Source organism: Podarcis tiliguerta (genome assembly GCF_965153285.1).
Source record: "Podarcis tiliguerta genome assembly, chromosome: 6".
Classification (NCBI taxonomy): Eukaryota; Metazoa; Chordata; class Lepidosauria; order Squamata; family Lacertidae; genus Podarcis; species Podarcis tiliguerta.
In genome coordinates, this window is record NC_139539.1 from 68363906 (window position 1) to 68382689 (window position 18784).

The 18784-nt window shown below is 41.5% G+C and overlaps 1 protein-coding gene across 2 annotated transcripts in view; it reads right to left on the bottom strand.

The window, feature by feature from the left end:
- Nucleotides 1–18784, bottom strand: part of COL24A1 (collagen type XXIV alpha 1 chain) — a 167053-nt gene that overhangs the window by 107250 nt on the left and 41019 nt on the right. For both annotated transcript variants that reach the window (XM_083444747.1, XM_083444748.1), the window contains exons 8-13: nucleotides 13764–13808; nucleotides 11476–11529; nucleotides 7274–7318; nucleotides 5356–5409; nucleotides 4095–4139; nucleotides 65–118 (exon numbers count right to left, since the gene is read on the bottom strand). In XM_083444747.1, coding sequence (XP_083300873.1) covers nucleotides 65–118; nucleotides 4095–4139; nucleotides 5356–5409; nucleotides 7274–7318; nucleotides 11476–11529; nucleotides 13764–13808 — 297 coding nt within the window. The remainder of the gene's footprint in view (nucleotides 1–64; nucleotides 119–4094; nucleotides 4140–5355; nucleotides 5410–7273; nucleotides 7319–11475; nucleotides 11530–13763; nucleotides 13809–18784) is intronic.

The window sequence follows — 18784 nt, forward strand, 5'->3', positions numbered from 1 at the left end:
TCAGACACTGAATAAGCTCGAAAATTCCATCTTATTGTTTTCTGTCACATGACATCATACTTACAGGACTTCCATCAGGACCAGGGGGGCCTCTATTTCCAATATCACCTGGTAATCCCTAGTTAAAACATCACCAATAGTTATGTTAGGAGTCACAGCATATATGACTGAATATTTAACATTATATGTTGAGAGTAAGCTTCGGGGGGGGGGGGCTTGCTCTTAGGAATCTTCAAACCAAATAGTGTTTTGGGGTTATTCATTGATTTACTAATTTAGTCTCTTATCAGCTTTCCAGCTCTAACAGCCTGATTCCCACATAAAGAACTCAAGAGCCCCAGCATATCAGGCCATCTTGTCTAATCCTGTTCTCACAGTAGCCAATCAGATGCCTGTGGGAGACCTGCGAGCAAGACCTGAACACAACAGGACTCTCCTCTCCTGTGGTTTCCAGCCACTGCTATTCAGAAGCATGCAGCCTACGACGCCTCTGATCGCCTTATCCCCCATGAGTTTGCCTAATACTCTTTTAAAGCCGTCCCGATTTGTGGCTACCACTTCTTCTTGTGAGAGCAAATTCCATAGTTTTAACTATGCACTATGTGAATAAGCACTTTCTGCCGTCTGGCTTGAACCTTTCAACATTCAGCTTCATTGGCCCTTGATGTTAGCATTTCAAGGCAGAGAAGTTTCTCCCTAGCCACTTCTTCCACATGAAGCATAATTTTATATCCCTCTGCTCCCTCGTGCTCACCATTTTTCTAGACTTTAAACCCCGAAACGTTGCCACCTTTCCTCACAGGGGAGTTCTACAACTGTTTGATTGTTTGGGTTGCCCTTTGACAAACTTTTTTCAGCTCTGCCGTATCATTTTTGAGGTGAGGAAAACCAGAACTATACGCAAGTAGGGTTGCACCACAGATTTGAACAACAGCATTATGATATAGGCATTTCCCCCCACAAAAAACCTTTTCCTAACGACCCCCAATGTCGAATTAATCTTTTTTCACAGCTGCTGCACACTGAGTCAACACCATCAGGCTGGCAGCTTCCAGTGATGACTTGCATGGACTGCTACCACATTTCCCCACACACAGTGGCGGAGCTTCATGCTCCGGCACTGGGGGAGCGGAGAGCAGGTGGGGACAGGGCTGGTGCACGTCCTAGGGGCATGGCGTGCCACCTGCAGGTATGTGGCGCGAGTCCTGGGGGTGTGGTGTGCCACCCACAGGGGTGTGACACGCATTCTGGGGGCATGGCGCACCGCCCACAGAGGCATGACGCGTGTCCTGGGGGTGTGGCGCACCGCTTGCAGGAGCATGGCGCCCAGTACGGGCAGGGGGGCAGCCGCGATGGCACCCCACCGGGATCACACTGCCGGGGGCGGTGCGCTCCCGCTGCACCCCTCTTCCTCCGCCAGTGCCCCCACATCCACATGTTCAAAATTGGAATGGGGTTCCTCCTCATGTGGAGGAGCACTACATGAGTGGTTCTCCTTCTGATGTAACTTGAACGCACAAACCTTATTTCGGTGCATTGAGGGGGTTGCATGAATCCTCCTCAAGTGTATAGTCTTCAAGAGTAATCAAACAACCCACACACATGCATGAACAAGCAACCCATGCATATTATATCCGTTTGTGCCACACTGACCTCACCACTGCCTCACCCCTTCCCCTCTACCTCCTGGTAACCAGTAGTGACACAACCAACTAGAGGTCAGGTGACTGCCAAACCACAGCATTTGCTACTGGAAGCAAGTGGTGAAGTAGGAACTCCTTTTTGAGTGTTTCTCTGGATAAATATCTGTATCCTTATTGTGTTAATGACCCCCTGGGAATCAACTTTTACTGTGACAGCAATCAGTCAACCACTGCAACTCCACGCCATGCCAATTTAAAACAAGTCAGCATTATATATAAAAAAGCAAGACAAAACAAAGCTAAGAACAGAACAGAGCACGATTCTATTCATACTGCTATGAACTGCTACAGCAAGGCAATTCTTTAATTCTCAAATATCGGTCGGCGTTGTTTTAAATCCAACACTGTTCAGAAAACTGAGAAGTCCTAAAAATCAGGATCCAAAGAATTACATTGCTAGCTCTGCGTTCCCAGGGGTGCTTTCAAGTTCAATGATACTTTACTATAGCCATTCTCTTTTGACACCTGACGCTGCTTTCAAAAGCAGTATCTGATAAGCATGGCAGCAAAGAGACAGTCCTCTGCTTAAAAAATAATAACAATAACAGTCCAAAAAACTTTTGGGGATACAAAAATAACTCTTCAGATGCCAGCCTAAATCTACTATAAGCCACTGTCAGGATTTGTCTTTTTTAAAAGAGTTATCTCCCATTACATTTTAAATATCCCTATAAGAATTCAGGTGGTACACTGTTCTTTAGCATTAAATAGTACCAGTTGCTGGGCTTCTGTAGAACATCCCTAGGAGGAAGTCTATTAATATTTTACTAGGAACTATGATTGATTGTTCTTGCAGCTACAGTGAGTTAAACTGTAAAACTGTAAATTCAATTTATAAAGTGTCCTACATCAGATTGACTTCTAGCTGTATAGAATAATTCCATATATAAGAAAGCCCTCATATAATTTATTCTCCCGACCAAATATAACGTTTGCAAAAATTCTGTGTATCAAATATAATACGATTGGCAATAACTTTCAAATACAGTAAAACATGCCAGTTTTCATATAATATACATAATGTGGAAAAGAAACTTGATACATATGTTTTGAATAACAGAGTGTTTCTTATTTAAACATACTATACATTCAGAATATTAAAAACGCTTGTAGCCCAAACCCTATAATTTTCTTAATAATAAAGCTAACCAGTTTAATATTTTGTTCCACTTCACGTATGCCAAGAATATTTGAAGTACTAATCACGACTGCTCTCTTAGCAGAATCCCTTTTTTCTCTCCTAAAGTCTGACGTTCTAATGCTACTGCCTATGAAACGGTAGCAAAAGAGTAACCAAGATGGAGCCAAGACCATTTTGAAAGCAGTACATCAGCCTATATAATGGTGGGGAGTGGAAATCAGATCTAACTCAGTAGCTATTACAGCCCAGGTGGGCAAGCCAGGCACCACAAAACCACTACAGCTGTTTTTTGGATTTCAAGGAGTGTAATTCACACATGGAGAAAGGTGCATGAGAATGGCTCTCCCCATCATTTAAACTAGCCTGATGCATTTCAAATGCCGAATCTTTCTTTAGGAGCAACCCTACGGCCTCGGTCCAGTATATCTGAAGGAGCGTTTCCACCCGCATTGTTCTACCCGGACACTGAGGTCCAGTGCCGAGGGCCTTCTGGCGGTTCCCTCACTGCAAGAAGCCAAGTTACAGGAAACCAGGCAGAGGGCCTTCTCGGTAGTGGCACCCACCCTGTGGAATGCCCTCCCACCAGATGTCAAAGAGAACAACAGCTACCAGACTTTTAGAAGACATCTAAAGGCAGCCCTGTTTAGGGAAGCTTTTAATATTTGATGCATTGCTGTATTTTAATTTTTTGTTGGAAGCCGCCCAGAGTGGCTGGGGAAGCCCAGCCAGATGGGTGGGGTATAAATAATAAATTATTATTATTATTATTATTATTATTATTATTATTATTTCACAGAGCGCTACCTCTCGTGCTGTCTCTCACTGCATAGGTCTATGAGACAGCAAGAAGCACTACTTTGATAAAGCTAAGTTGTTCTTGAAGCAAGGTTTTACAACTAAAGTGGGGAGGTTAAAACATTATTTGCTCTTTCCAAAATCCTGAGGTCTCCTCCATTCTGTCTGCACCCTTCTGCTCTTTGTTACGGTCCTCTACTCCCCCCCCCCGTTTCTTTTTCTTTTTCTGGCCTTTACACAGAACATCCTTTTAATAAGAAACCTTTCCTCCAGGACAAAACTAATTTTTTTTTAAAAAAAGCTGAGGAAAGCAGCATTTTAACATTCTTAAGACAGAATATAAAAGGGAACAACCAATCAAACTAAACAAGCAGCAAACTAAGTGAATAATACATTGGCCCGTTATGCCAATAAAGACTGAATTAATTAATTAATGAAACATTGAGGCACTTTACCTGTCTCCCTTTAGGACCTCTTTTTCCAGGTAAACCTGGGATGCCCTGAAACAAAAAAGTCACAGAACAGAATCCTTGAATTGAAGTTGCAGGTTCTTGTTAATGCAGTTTGTTTCTATTACTGTTCTTGTTATTTGTTTACAATCTTTAATTAATAAATCAATTAGTTCCATAACGTTTCTAGCCTGCTTTTTTTTTTTAACAAAATTTAAGTGGCATATGTGAAACAGCATAATAATTTTCAATAATATGCAGCTAAAATTAGCAAAATTTAAAAACAAGTATGAGTAACTAAACTTTACGTCCTGCTGAAATAATGTTTTTTTTAGTAGGCATCTAAAACATTATATTAAAAGGGGCCTACCTAATAGGCAAGCAGTTTCAAAGCATAGGTGCTTGACCCACTGAAAGAAGGACTCCACACAGATTTAGAACATGAGGCTGCTGGCAAATACTGATCCCAAAAGCCAAATCAGTAAACTGTGAACAAAATGATATCTATCTTTTGGGGGGTGGGGTGGCGTAGGGGTGGAGATATACACCTGTGGGTACTATTGGCTCCTAATTGACTCTATTTGTATTGACGTCAAAAAGAAATTGAGTAATTTGTCTATTGCAGAAATAGACAAAGTCTTGCCTCTGTGCTCAAGGGACAATGAAAGACCAGATATCTAAGCATATGTAGACATGTTGGCATCTGCCTGTCCCGAAAGACGATGGAGTTCGCCTCCAGAGGTGGAGTCAAGCTGCTGGAGAATCACAGCACCCACTACGGCTACAGAGACTGGTAACTCATAAGTGCTGCCTCCTGTGTTATTGTTTTTGCTGCATTAGCAGCACTGAAGTGACCTTTCTGGGGCACAAGCGTGGGCAGTGTGCAGGCAGTAATAAATTTAAACAGCACCCAAAGCGATTACTTGAACCAAAGCACCTCACATTCATTTCTCAGTTGTTTCGGTCAATGGGGTTAGAATAGACCCTGAAAGCCATAAGAATAAACACATTGATTTTGTTGTTGTTGTTGCTAAATTAAGGAAGGAGAGGACATGACAAATTACACTTCCTGGAGAACTGAGTTCCCTTGCAGCAGCTGTTTACATTTTATGAAATGTGCACATTAAGAGAAATGACCCATTTAATGCCATGTCTAGTTTGGCCCTCTGTTTGGTGTATGTGAGGCAGAGTCCTATGAAATGCATGTCACATTTAGATTTCATGGCACTTTCTTATCATAAATGCGCAAAAATTCCATAAAACCTACTCTTTCTCCCTCGGGTCCAGGCAGTCCTGCCACACCAGGGGGCCCAATGAAACCCTTGATAAACAAAAGAAATAAGAAGATCAGAAATTGTTTTTCCAGCGCAAAGTCACTTACGATTTGCTACGCTCATAGATGACCAGCACCAAATGCTACATGCAATTTAACTAAGGAGGAAAACATGTTGCAGAGAAAACCCTATTGTTGAAATTAAAGGAACTGATCAAAAGAATAAACAGTCACTTGTCTGGTTGCTCACGGCAAGAAAGATTCAAGAACTGGGGTTGTTTAAAAAAGAAAATTAAGACACAACTGAGTGACTAATATGAGGAGAGATTGATCTTATAATCTGTCATTGGCTAGTAACTTTTGTATACTTATTTCCAAGGCTGAACAATCGAATAAAGTTATTTTAATTCAAATATTGAAGAAACACCTAGCTTTAATTGCATAATTTTAACTTTGTGAATTGTTCTTCCACACTATTTTATTCCAACCAGTCTTTTAAAGATAACCAAATTTCCCCCACCAATTTAACAGCCAATTGTATCAATTCTGATGCATTTTTCAAACATGGCATCAGAACAGGAACTGAATCTGTATGTCCAAGTAGTCTATACTTATGGTGTCAAAATACAGAAAACTATAACTAAAGGCAACTGTTCTCAATTGTGCACGTGATACATACACACACAAAGAAAACCCACAAAGGAAAACAAAATCTGTGCAGTAGTAACCAAGGTGACAAGCAAATGTTTATTGAGAAAAAGAGTCGTATTTCTCAGATGTTGCCACAAAATATTCCACTAATCGGCAATTAAAATGAATAGACTTAGTGGTAGAAGGATCCCACGTTCTATTCCTAGCATCTCCAGTTAAAAATAAACTTCATGCACACCAGAAAACGATGCTGGGAACCAAAAAGACAGGATTAATAATGCTAAGTAAGTTGGGCCACTGACTTAAATTTAGTGTAAAACAGCACTTCAGTCCTTTAACTTTACAGAGCATGTTGTCCTGGCTTGACTAGCTGTTCAACTAGTTCAGTTGAATCTGAAGTAACCTCTTCCATGTAAAAGAAATGAGCAAACTAGTTCCTAGATCAAGTGGCAGGCATAGCTAACCCATGGCCCTCAAGATATTGAACTACAGCTCCCATCATCCCTCATCACCAGCCATGCTGGCTGGGCCCAATGGGACTTGTGGTTCAGCAATGCTTGAGGGACACAGATTAGCCACCATTGCCTTGCGGTAAAGACTGAACGCTGATCATGTCCCTGCACTGTTACACCTTTTTGCTAAAACTGCTATTCTGAATAGAACAGTGGATTGCTTCGCTTTTCGATGGCACACACATAACTCTTTTAGACCTTTTCTACTTAGCAAGTTCAATATCCAAGATCAAAGGAGATTTCATTCTTCTGGGTCAGTTACAGAGGGACTGTGTGGAAGCACACAAGCCCAAGACCTCCTCACAATCTTACTGCGTTCAGAGGAGAAATCAGGAAAGTAACGTCCAAACACACCTTTAGTTTTGCAAACCTGATAACTGTGGGGAAAGTCTGTTTTATTCTTCCATCCTGTCTTCTTAACAACACAAAATCAATTGTTTCAGGCACAAAATGCCCAGCATCCATACATGCACATCCACACAATGCTATTTCCCTACAGGGTCTGTCTCTCTCTCTGTATTCCAATCAAAGATGGAGCACTAGTATGGATAGACTGTAGACTGTGAGCACAATGAAACAAACCCTTCCGTGAACGTCAATGAAACACAGTTTTTGAATAACTCACAGAGTGACCCAGTGAGTGGAAAAAATAGTAAATCTGGATGAAGCAGTTCCATGCTACATTGTGAATGGGCAAAAAAATAAAATAAAGTCATGCATGTCATAATCCTTTAAAAATGCTTACTTACTCTTACACCTTTAGGGCCTGGGTTACCTTCTGGTCCTGCTAAACCCTAGCACAAGAAGAAATGCCTTTTACTTCATTTTTAATACACAGAGATACTATATTTTTAAATGCCATAGCTATTCATTTGCAAAACTGGCAAAACACTTTTTCAAAAGTTATGATTGTGTAAGTCAGAACTCTCTATATGTGATCAAATTTGCAGAGGTTTTTTTTAAAACAACAACATATAGTTCCCTTGGTATGGGTGCAACTTTCTTTCTTTTTCTTTCAGTTAATTATTTGCAGGGATTGCACCTCACCCCCTTTCAATTAGAGACTTGGCTTAATATGACTTCACAACCATTTTTTAATAAACTTTTAAGCTCGGATGCAATTCCAGACATTTCCCAGAACAACATGCTGATTCCAGTCATTCAAAGTGCTTGATAGTTGGGAAGAGCTGGCAGGCTATTATCCTGTTGCTATAGCCCCTATTCTGTGAGTTATTAGAAACCAATTAGCAGACACAGATTCACTGCAAAAGCCAAAATTAAGGGATAAAACTGACCCCTTTGTATGTGTACATTGGAATTCAACTTTGTTCCTGATATTAAGTGTATTAAGGAAATCCTGTGTCTATGACGATGGATGTTTTAGTTGGTTCTCTCTCTGTATGTACTGACTTAATGGAAAGAGTCGTTTAACATATTAACGAGCTTATGAAAGTTCCAGTGGTTAAAAACAATTAAGAAACCAACGCAAATATTGAAGGGAAAGTACAGTGCATTTGAAGTAGTATTTTTTCTTCTTGTTCCAGAGCTGGTTCTCAGCAGGCTCTTCAGTTCTTGACTTGTTCCATATTTATACCCCTTTGCTCCCTACTGCTAACTTTTGGCAGTAGCCCAACTGTGAGGATACCAACCATCACCAACCATTAACTCTTCATATCTTGTTGGCGAGCCACTTTGTGCCTCTCTCCTAAACTCTGAGGACCACTGTGAGGGGCTTCAGTCTGTGCTATTCATGGTGATTAATATTTAACCTCCTTGACCTGAATGACCAACACTTGAAAAAGTACATAACACCTTCTTAAAGGTAAAGGTACCCCTGCCCGTACGGGCCAGTCTTGCCAGACTCTAGGGTTGTGCGCTCATCTCACTCTAAAGGCCGAGAGCCAGCGCTGTCCGAAGACACTTCCGGGTCACGTGGCCAGCGTGACAAGCTGCATCTGGCGAGCCAGCGCAGCACATGGAACGCCGTTTACCTTCCTGCTGGTAAGCGGTCCCTATTTATCTACTTGCACCCGAGGGTGCTTTCGAACTGCTAGGTTGGCAGGCGCTGGGACCGAACGGCGGGAGCGCACCCCGCCGCGGGGATTCGAACCGCCGACCTTTCGATCGGCAAGTCCTAGATGCTGAGGCTTTAACCCACAGCGCCACCCGCGTCCCTTAATACCTTCTTAGGTGGACAGAATTCAAGCTTGTTGGGTGAACTTTTGTTTTCTGATCGAATTCTGAGATTCACCAAAAGAAACCAGGAGCAAAGTAGCGACTCAAGTGGGTGGGCCCGTTTAACCCTCAGCCTAGGAATTTGTTTTCAATACCAGAACAAAGTTCATACAAAAACCCAGTCCTGAACCACACCATCCCCAAAGCTTTATTCTGCTCAGCAGTCTCTTATTCATTATTATTTTTTTGGCAAGGAAAGCCTTTTTCTTATTGGAAGTCAGAGAGCCTTGTGGATTCATTGAAAACTACCCAGAGATCTACAAGTGGATCCAGATCTACTTCCTGTACACACCCCATGAGCCTGCAAAGACAGTTGCAACTGATATGCTCTATCATATTATTCATTTAATTCAGCTTCCTTTGCAGTTAATGGCTGTGCTTCTGAAAAGTACAGCCCCGATCTTGGTTCTTCCTGTTGACACCTGTAATTAAGATGTTAACAACATGGAGGATGCATGGTTAGCTGGCTCTAACACCTGATAACAAGTCACTGGATTTCAACTGGCCAATAGCAGCGGCGTGTGGAGGACTGATGTGGTTCTTCAGGTGGTTTAGGTTTTAAGAATCAGCAGGACCTGTTTGTCTTTTATAGGAACTGGCCCCAAGCAAAGAGTTGTGGAAAATGTAATGCAGAAGCATCCATCTTGGATATTTTGGACCATGGCTTGAACTGAAGACAGATAACATAACTGCATGCTGTAACTACTTTGCTTACTTTCTACAATCTGGGCACTTCGCATGACAAACACAACTGGTGTTTCCCACAGGGAACACCGACACTATTGATGCCTTAATCTCGTGTTTTACAAAGGGTGTTCATGGGCTTGGAAGTCAGTATTCTCAGATGTGCTTAAGCATTTGGGTATGTCATCCACAGGGCACTTATTTTCTGCACGTTACATATTTGGTACACCTTCAGTGTACACACAGTAACTGGATTTGCCAAAGAAGGCCTGGAGCCAATTTTAAGTCGGCAGCGCAACAGGCCAGCTTAAAAAAGTAAGCCGTTATTTTGCCAGATGTTCTTGCCATGTAATGTCTTTTGCTCTCTTTTAATCATGAAACTCCTTTTTGAGAGAAGATTCAGTCAGTGAGAACCAAGACTCCCTCACAGTTTAAAAATAGGCTTTTATGCTTTCTTGGAATTAAACCCGCAGAGCCTGGGGGAAGAAGTTGACAGGGGTGGCACAGAACCTAACAAAAAGTTTTTGGTTCATGCTTGTTTCAGGCTTTCAGCTTGGCCAGAATTGAGAATCTGACTCAAGTTTTGCCTCTTTGCTTTTATATAAATAAAACTACGCTAGTGGCAGCTGTTAATATCATACTCCCAGATTCAGATTCTGGATAGACTCTGGTGCTGATAAACATACTCCCATCAGAACTGGGGTTGAAAACCAGCAGGTGCTTCTTACTGTCCTAAAGTGGCTTATCACATAATTATTCCTCTACAAGAATCAAGACAGATGTTGGGGGAAGTGGGGGAGAAGGAGTTTTTGTAACTTCTGAGTGTCTACTGAGCTGGTTATTTGGTTTCTAACATTTCTGATGGAAGGCTGGTGTGTCTCAGAATCATACAGAAACAAAAACATAAAAGGATCATGAGAAAGAGCTGTAAACAAAAGAAAAGGAGAGCAGGAAACAAATATTAACATGGTTGTTGCTCCAATGGGGGAAATATACCAAAGCCTTTCATCTACGTCTCTTTTTGCATAGAAGTTTGTGACAAATGTTGCATAGGACAAACCAAAAGATTAAAACAAAAAACAGAGTGACCAGCCTAATTTATATCAATAAACTTTACCAGAACACAAAACTTCTAGATGCGTAAGGACAAATGCACACACTATATCCTGACACAAAATTCCACATCTCTTCAATATGCACTTTACCTAGTATAATATCTCTTTCAAGGATCTTTGCAATACACCAAAGCCAGAATCATACTTTGCTTTACACCTTACAAAACATGGTGATATGCCCAGATTTGTTATTGGTTAATTGTCTGTGTCTTGTGATCCATGGTTTGGGCATATTGCTAATCCAAGGATCACGGTTTGTTTCTACCAGGGGCAAGCTGGACTAAGTGAAAGCAACTGCAATCACCTTGTGCATGATTAAACCATTAACTGTGATTTTACCATGACGTGTCCCTGCCATCATAGTGAAGAAATGACACACTAGTTATACTTTGGTGGGGTCTTAATTCCTATATTGCATGTTGCCTTTAATCTCCACTTATGGAACAAACTTAGACCATGCTCAGGTGCAGACGGCTTATGTCTCCAGGTGGCAAACCAGAACAAAGACGAGTCTACTGCCCAGACTCCACACACACATATATACACACACCTGCCCATAATTGGGCAGTTAAAATTTGAGAGGGGCAGGATTTTCCACCATCCCTTGCAGACAACCAGGAAAATTCCCCAACAGCTGGCCGCCATGTTGGGAGCGTTTCACCCCAGGAAGCTAGGGGGTGATGGACCGCAACCACCGTCCACCCCAGGACCAGGTGAGTGGTCATTCGTTTATAACTGCTCTATGAATAAACCGTGCAAAGAAACCAACAAACTTAAACAGAATAGACAAATTATTGTGGGATTGTATTTGTGACTGCATTCTTTTTTTAAAAAAAGAAGAAGAAGAAAATCTGATTATTTGGGTATGTAGTAAAGAAAAAATGTGATAGTTTAGGTTTGAAGTATAGTTACTGCACCTGCCTGCCAGGGTAACCTGGAGCCCCAGGGTTGCCAGCCATTCCTAGAATTCCCTGAATTGAAGAAAAGGGGTGGGGGAAAGAAGAATTAATGCATTTTATCACTTGTAGGCAAGGCCTAAACGTTCAATTCAAGACTGCCTTTCACGTAACTTACAGAAAATGTCAATCCTGTGCATCAACATGATAACTCAACCAAGCAACGGAACATGTATCTCAACAGTTAGTGGGCGGAAGAGGAGGGCCGTGACATTCAGTGGTGAAATGCGAGACACCAGGCTGATTCATGAGGGAAACTGTTAGACCACTTTTCGGAAAAAGTGAAACATGGAAGATTCCCTCAGGGGACAGTGATTTATAATGCAGATTACAGAAACTGAGCCTGAGCTTGGTCATACAATTGCTATTTACACTGGGGTGGGGTGGGGAACCATGTGAGAAGGTTTTCAGTATCTACATAAGAATTTACTCAACGCTGTCTGCTGTCAGGTACCGTGGTGCAATAGTTCAGAAGCCAAGTTAAGTGGCAATTTTGCGGCTCAAAACCCTACTAGTTGGTAGGATTTGAGGTGATCTGAGAAGATTTCTGCATGGGAGCAGCTAAGCGGACAAGGATGTCAGGGAGGTAGGGAAATGAACCTGCAATAAATTCTGGCAAAAGTACCACCACCGCCCGTCACAGTTCAGAACAGAATACAGTCTGCATTTTTTCAAATCATTCTAAAATACACAGGATGCAGATTACGTAAATTTGGAATAAATGAAAATCGGCCGGGGTGGGGCAACATGGCTCGGCTGCACCATTCACCTGGCCTGCATCCAGGTGAGTCACTGCAGCATCCTGGGACCAAGAGGGGGAGAGACACAGCAGTTACACCATAATAGTTTGCTGACTTTACTGAGCCCCTCTCCTCTATCCTGCTACACTGCAGTGACTCAGCTGAACAGAGATTATGTGAGTGATGCAGCCACAGAACACTGTCTGCCGCTGATGAAAATGCTGTTTCAGAAGATCGTAAAATGCTTAAAGACAGGAAAATATTCTAACTTGACTAACTGGGGATAGAAGCTGCCTGCTAGATAGATGCTCCCTGCATCCAGTCTAGCACTGCGGAGGGAACCTAGGTAATATGTAATAGTTGCAGATGATCTCGCCTGTTTCACACACAGTGACCTCTCCCAGATAGATCCTTACCAATTTTCCACATATGAACCTTATTCTCATACAGATAACACAGCTGATTCTCAGGCAACCATTTGTTGCAAAAAGAATGTCTGGTCTACAAATAATAATAATAATAGCCCACCCTGGCAGAATTAAGCAGAATTTACAAACAGCTCATTCGCCACCTCCATCCAGGGCAGGGCTAATTAATCTCTGGTCCACAGGCAAACTTAGCCCACCAGACCGCTTTCCCCCAATTAACCACACTTGCCATCGTACATGACATCAGAAGAGGCATGTCTGACAAGGCAAACTTGGGAGACTTAAAGTGTGCTCCCAATGGTGCATTGGCTAGGGAAACCATCTGATGAGCAGCAGAGACAAAACCTAATGGATTGAGCGCACATCCCAAATTTGGGATTTCAAAGCACCCAGTCACATCAAATGTCTGACAGGTGGGCAGCCCTACCCAACTGTCCTATTTAACCTGAGGGGCCAAAAAATGTTCCCCACCCCCCTGATCGAGGACAAAACAGTAACAAATAAACAACGCCATAACTAATCCCTGTCTCCAATCCAAGTAAGGCCTTACTCTTCACCGGTACAGCCTTTCACATTGAGTGGTATTCCAGTTACCACCCAACAATACATCATCTGCTACATCAATGGTGGCCAAACTTGGCCCTCCAGCTGTTTTGGGACTACAATTCCCATCATCCCTGACCACTGGTCCTGTTAGCAAGGGATGATGTGAGCTGTAGTCCAAAAAGAGCTGAAGGGCCAAGTCTGGCCACCCCTGTGCTACATCATGTATTCCTAAAATGTCTCTGAAGTATCTGAAGGTTGGTCCAACTAGCTCAATATTATCTACTGTGACTAGTAGTGGTGCTCAGATGCCAGAATCTTCCCCAGTCCTGTTTTTTCTGAAATCCTTCTAGCTGGCATTGCCAGAGATTGAAACTAGCCCCTTACTCATGCAAACGATGCTCTACCATTGAACTTTGGTTCCTCCCAAAATTGCCTAAGGTATCAGCCTCACTTTCCCAAACTCTGGCACAAAGTGCTTTTATTAAATAAGAGATGCATTATAAGAGATGCATCAGATTGCGACTGGACTACTTACTTGCTCCCCACGTGGCCCCGGTGGTCCTGGATACCCCATGGGACCCTACAGGTATGAAAGATAAAATAAATGTTTCAATGAATGCTGAAATGATCATACACATACATCAGGTATCGGCACTCTGCTTCCCCTTCGCCTCCGCACCCTTAAGCAAAGAAAATTTTGCCAAGCCTATTTTCATCTGATATCAATATAGCTTAGTTTTAACAGCTGGCGTCTGAAAAGACAAGTCTACTGGTGAGAAATGGGGAGAGACTTGTATCTCCATACTCTTTATCAACTTCTTGATATGCCAACCTGAAATCAAGCAGAGGTTTGCATTAAGTAACACGTAGATGAAAAAGACCTCCAGGAGGAATCTGCTTGTAATTACTGAATGCTGGATCCGGTCCAGGCAGTTTCCCCCCATTCCAAATCCTTTTCGCAACACTCTGAGTAATACTGTGAGGTAGCTATAAAGAAATTTTTCACAGACAGCTCCAAAAAGCTATCTAGGAAAAGAGATTAATTAAGATAATTTTACACACATAAAAGAAAACATCAATATTCCGATAAATTTGGAATATTCAACAAGCCAGCTTATGCAAGCTGTTGTCTCACTACTTAAATAGCATTGTCCTGAACTGTATTATAGAGAATTACTGCTGTTTAAGAAAGTGAACTAAACCTGTAAATTTTACTGTCTGGCTTTGGGAAAATAATGTGAGTTGAGAAAGTTTATGATCACCCAAAAAACCAAAATTACACTCTGATCAATACTTTGCTATTTCTAGGAATTTCTAGGAATTCATTCCATTGTAGGGTCTACCTGCTCATCTCACGAATTTCCCTCTTCTTCCATACAAGGTATGTTGTAGCAGTTGAACACAAAAAAGCACAAAATCCATTCTGTTTGTAAGCCCCTTTCAAACTGTGCGCAGAAAAATTGCCTTGTGTTGTGCGCGCGCGCACACACGGCTAGCTTTGGAGTGGTGGGCAAAATGGCTGTTGGATGTGTAATAGGAATTTTATGGTCTTAGATATATGGTAATGTTCATAAGTGTACCAACCAAGCACATACACAGATCAGCACAGGAAGACCAACCCGGAACCATTTTGATTCCTAAACTGAGTAAATGTTTTCTCTGCATGGTCAAAGTGGAAAAGCCTCCCCATTGTCTTTTCCTTCACAAATCCTGTCTTAAGGGTATGGTTGTGTTTGAATAAGGTGTGAGTCTGTGACATGGCCCAGGAACTAAATATTTATCACCACAAAAGAATGGCCAGGCTACCCAGGAAATCCAATCAAGTAACCAGCCAGACAGGAGATAAACAACAACAGGAGAAAAACAATATAAAAATTTCTATTTTGGACCACCTTTTCTGTGATGTAGGTGTGATGTATCTGAGGGGTGGTCTTAGGTTACACCCCTTCTGTGATGCATGTATGATGTTTCTGTGGGTGGTCCTGATCTACAGGATGGGAATTTCAAAAGTTTTTATAAGGCCTTGCACACCATTTTTCTAGGTCCTCCTCCTCTCCTGCGTGTGAGGGGAGCACCCTGTTGCAACAGATCAATAAAGATCAAGCTTACTAGCTGCTTTGCTTCTCAATATTCTCTGGTTGGCCTCTGTTATTTTCTCCTACCAATAGGGAACCTATGTAAGGACTCTATATGGGCTCTTGGATACCCCATAAGGGAAAAGGGCAAATTTTTGTTTACAACAAATGTACCCCTCTCCCCTCTACTGGTGACCGTGCCAGGCATACCTGGCAGCACTGGTAGGCAGCAGAAACAGCACCATCTCACTGGGGCTGGGCCACTTTCACATATCATGATGCCCTGGAGCTACATGCTATATTGGGAGACACTGTGGAAAATCAAAATGGCAGCTGCCCAGTGCTCCTTGAAAAAATGTAGCAAGGGGCCCAGGGCAGGCATCAGGAGTGGGACCTGCCAGGATACTGGTGCCCTGACAGACACCCAAGGATTCCAGGTGTTGACAACCAGTCCTTACACACACACATGAAGTGAGGACAAATGAAGCCAGCCACAATATTAAAAAAGCTAGTTTCTTTTTTAGCACAATAGGTTAAAAAAAAAGTGAGTGGTCTAGGTTTCAGCTCCTTCTCATTGGAGTCCCCCCAAGGAAACAAAACCAGGAAACACATGCAAATAAGTGTGAACTGCAAAGCGGATTACGTAAAATTAGGTATATTTTGTGCATCCGCTGAACTTTTCTATTCTATTCAGGCACAGAAGTGTCCCTGAAACTAGATAATCTGAGCCGTAATTTTCTGGACTTTAAAAAAACACACACAACAAAACACCTCTATGCATGCAACTGATAGTGAATATTTTATTTCTATTTCATGATTATTTTATGTAAAAAAATCTAAATTACATTAAAACGTTTTACTTACAAGATAATGTACAAATTGAACATTTCCCCCACCATGTAACAATTAAGCACATTAAGCTTCTGCCTTGTAATATTTCAAGTTGCTAACTCATCTTTTGCTTACAGTTCTGCTTAATTAAGCATATTATTTTTGTTCTGTGTCTGGAATAGATTCTAGAAGCAACAGTGAGGAGCGGTACGTTTGAATTGCTGCTTTATGGCTTCCATAGAATTGATTCAGATGCTTCTTACAGTCAAACCAGCCCAACTTTGTCTATAGAGTCCAGACTTCACATCCAGCATGAGGAAAAGTGCACCCAAATTACATCCAAAGAACCCCAAATGCATGCCTTCCACATATACTGTAGAACTTCAGCTGCAGCCTTTAACGCAGCATTGAATTCCTCTCTGGGAACGTCTCCTCTATGACTCTCACGGCTAGCTTTTGGAGAGGCAGGGGAAAGCTGCTTTGAGGAGGCAGATTTTAAATTTACTTTAGGTTCTTTAAGAGAACTATTTTGGTCAGCAAAGAAAGGAGCATGTGCTGACAAATATGATCATATCAATTTGCATTATGTCTGCAGCCTTTAAAATAAACTAATTGCAACGTGGTTAATTAATTTCACAGTTTACTGCAGCTGTAATCATGAAAAAGCAGGTCGGGTTTTGCCAAAATATAGACCAGATGTATTGGCTTAAGCAATATAAAGAAGCATTGAAGGATACTTTTGTCTGTGTGCGTTTTCTTGCATCACTCTGAATGGAAAATGAACTCTATTTATGTATATACATTTCATCAACATGTCATCAACAGCTCATCCACATTTTCCATTTGCAACTAGCAATGGGCATGTTAGGATTTTGGAGGGGAAAAAATCTGTCCATGTGGAGTACATTTTTAGGTTCTGAAACTGACTGAAGGATAGGACGACACTATAGAGAAGTGTTCACATAAAATCACATTTGTGACTATTGCAGTCTGTACCTCAATCTGGCAGAGATGATATAAAATTTCTCTTTAAGATCACTTAAAGAGTCTTAGTCAGCGCACACCATTTTGGGATAATCTACATGCATTGTTTTTGGAAGTGAGGAAGTTTTGAAATTATGTCTCAAAATAAAAAGCAGACTAACATATATTGAGAGAAATCATGGTCACCAACATGTTTTAATTGGATTCATTAAGCCTGACAATAAGAACATATTTCCTTGTACGGCACGTTATTTTTGTTTAGCCCAGGGGTGCCCAAACTTTTTTCAAAGAGGGCCAGAAGTGAACATGCGTGAGGGCTGACCAAAGTTTGTGAGCTTTTTTAGGATTTGACACCAATAAATAAACTGCCACAAGACCCAGATAAAACCAGTCAGATTAGGCCCCTGAAATGGACTTTGGACATGCTTGGTTTAGCCAATAACTTTTTCCTCATCTTCCCATCACCCCTCATATTTGAACTTCATAATTCCTTTTTTACAGTAGCCAAGGCACCATGAAAGAATTTTACTACAGAAATTACTGCTCAAACTCTATGGTAAAGTGAATAAAAGCACATTTAAAAGATTTTGGTTCTTGTGATGTATGAAAGCTATTTCGATGGATAAACATGCATCACCCCTGTGGTTTTAGAACATAACTTACATTGGAACTTTTAAAGGACCACTGCAGCACGTACTTCCAGTAAATCTACAGGCGGCCCTGCTATTTTCTACTCAGATGGTAGAGGAAATGGGAAAGGACAGAACTGTAGTTTGTTCAGTTCAAAATGCTTCACTTTTTACAAGCAGCTCCTCATACCAAGGTTGATGGATATCATTTGCTGAAATTAGCACACAGATGTGGCAAAGATCTCTATGCTGCCAGCCTAGAAAGCATGTCAACTGTGGCACCAAGCGAATGACCATAGCACTAAATTTCAGTGCCGAGAAATTAAAACAACTGTAATTCCATTTCTTGTTTGCTGCCTTCCATAAGCGTTCATTTAGATAACCTCTGTGACAAGAGCTAAAACAGAACAAGCTTGAGGATCCCATGGCAATCAGTCACAGAAGGGACATTAGATCCCTGCAAAATAAAATATTAGAACAAAATTCCACTTGCTGAATTCCCACAATCTCATGTTTTCCGAAGTTGACGCATTCAAAAAATTGACATTTCTGTAGAGTGGGTTTTGTGGCAAATTATTTTTTAAAAGGCTTCTGGAAAAAGATATTGATCAAGACTTGAGAGCCACAATCGTCACTGAACAATTACGCTCTGATCAAAAAAAAAAAAAAAAAAAAAAATTCCTTCCAGTAGCACCTTAGAGACCAACTAAGTTTGTTATTGGTATGAGCTTTCGTGTGCATGCACACTTCTTCAGATACACACTAATAACAAACTTAGTTGGTCTCTAAGGTGCTACTGGAAGGAATTTTTAAATTTTGCTTCAGCTATGGCAGACCTACTTGTAACTAGAGCTCTGATCCAAAGCTCCGTTTGCTCACTAGCAATCTTATTCATGGGCAGCTTTGCACCAGTCTGTAAGGAAACCTTTCCACACACTGAAACTCTGTGTGTACATAAGCCTCAAGCATTCTGTTTGCAGACTTCCAGTAATAGCACTGAAAGTTAATAATAATAATAATAATAATAATAATAATAA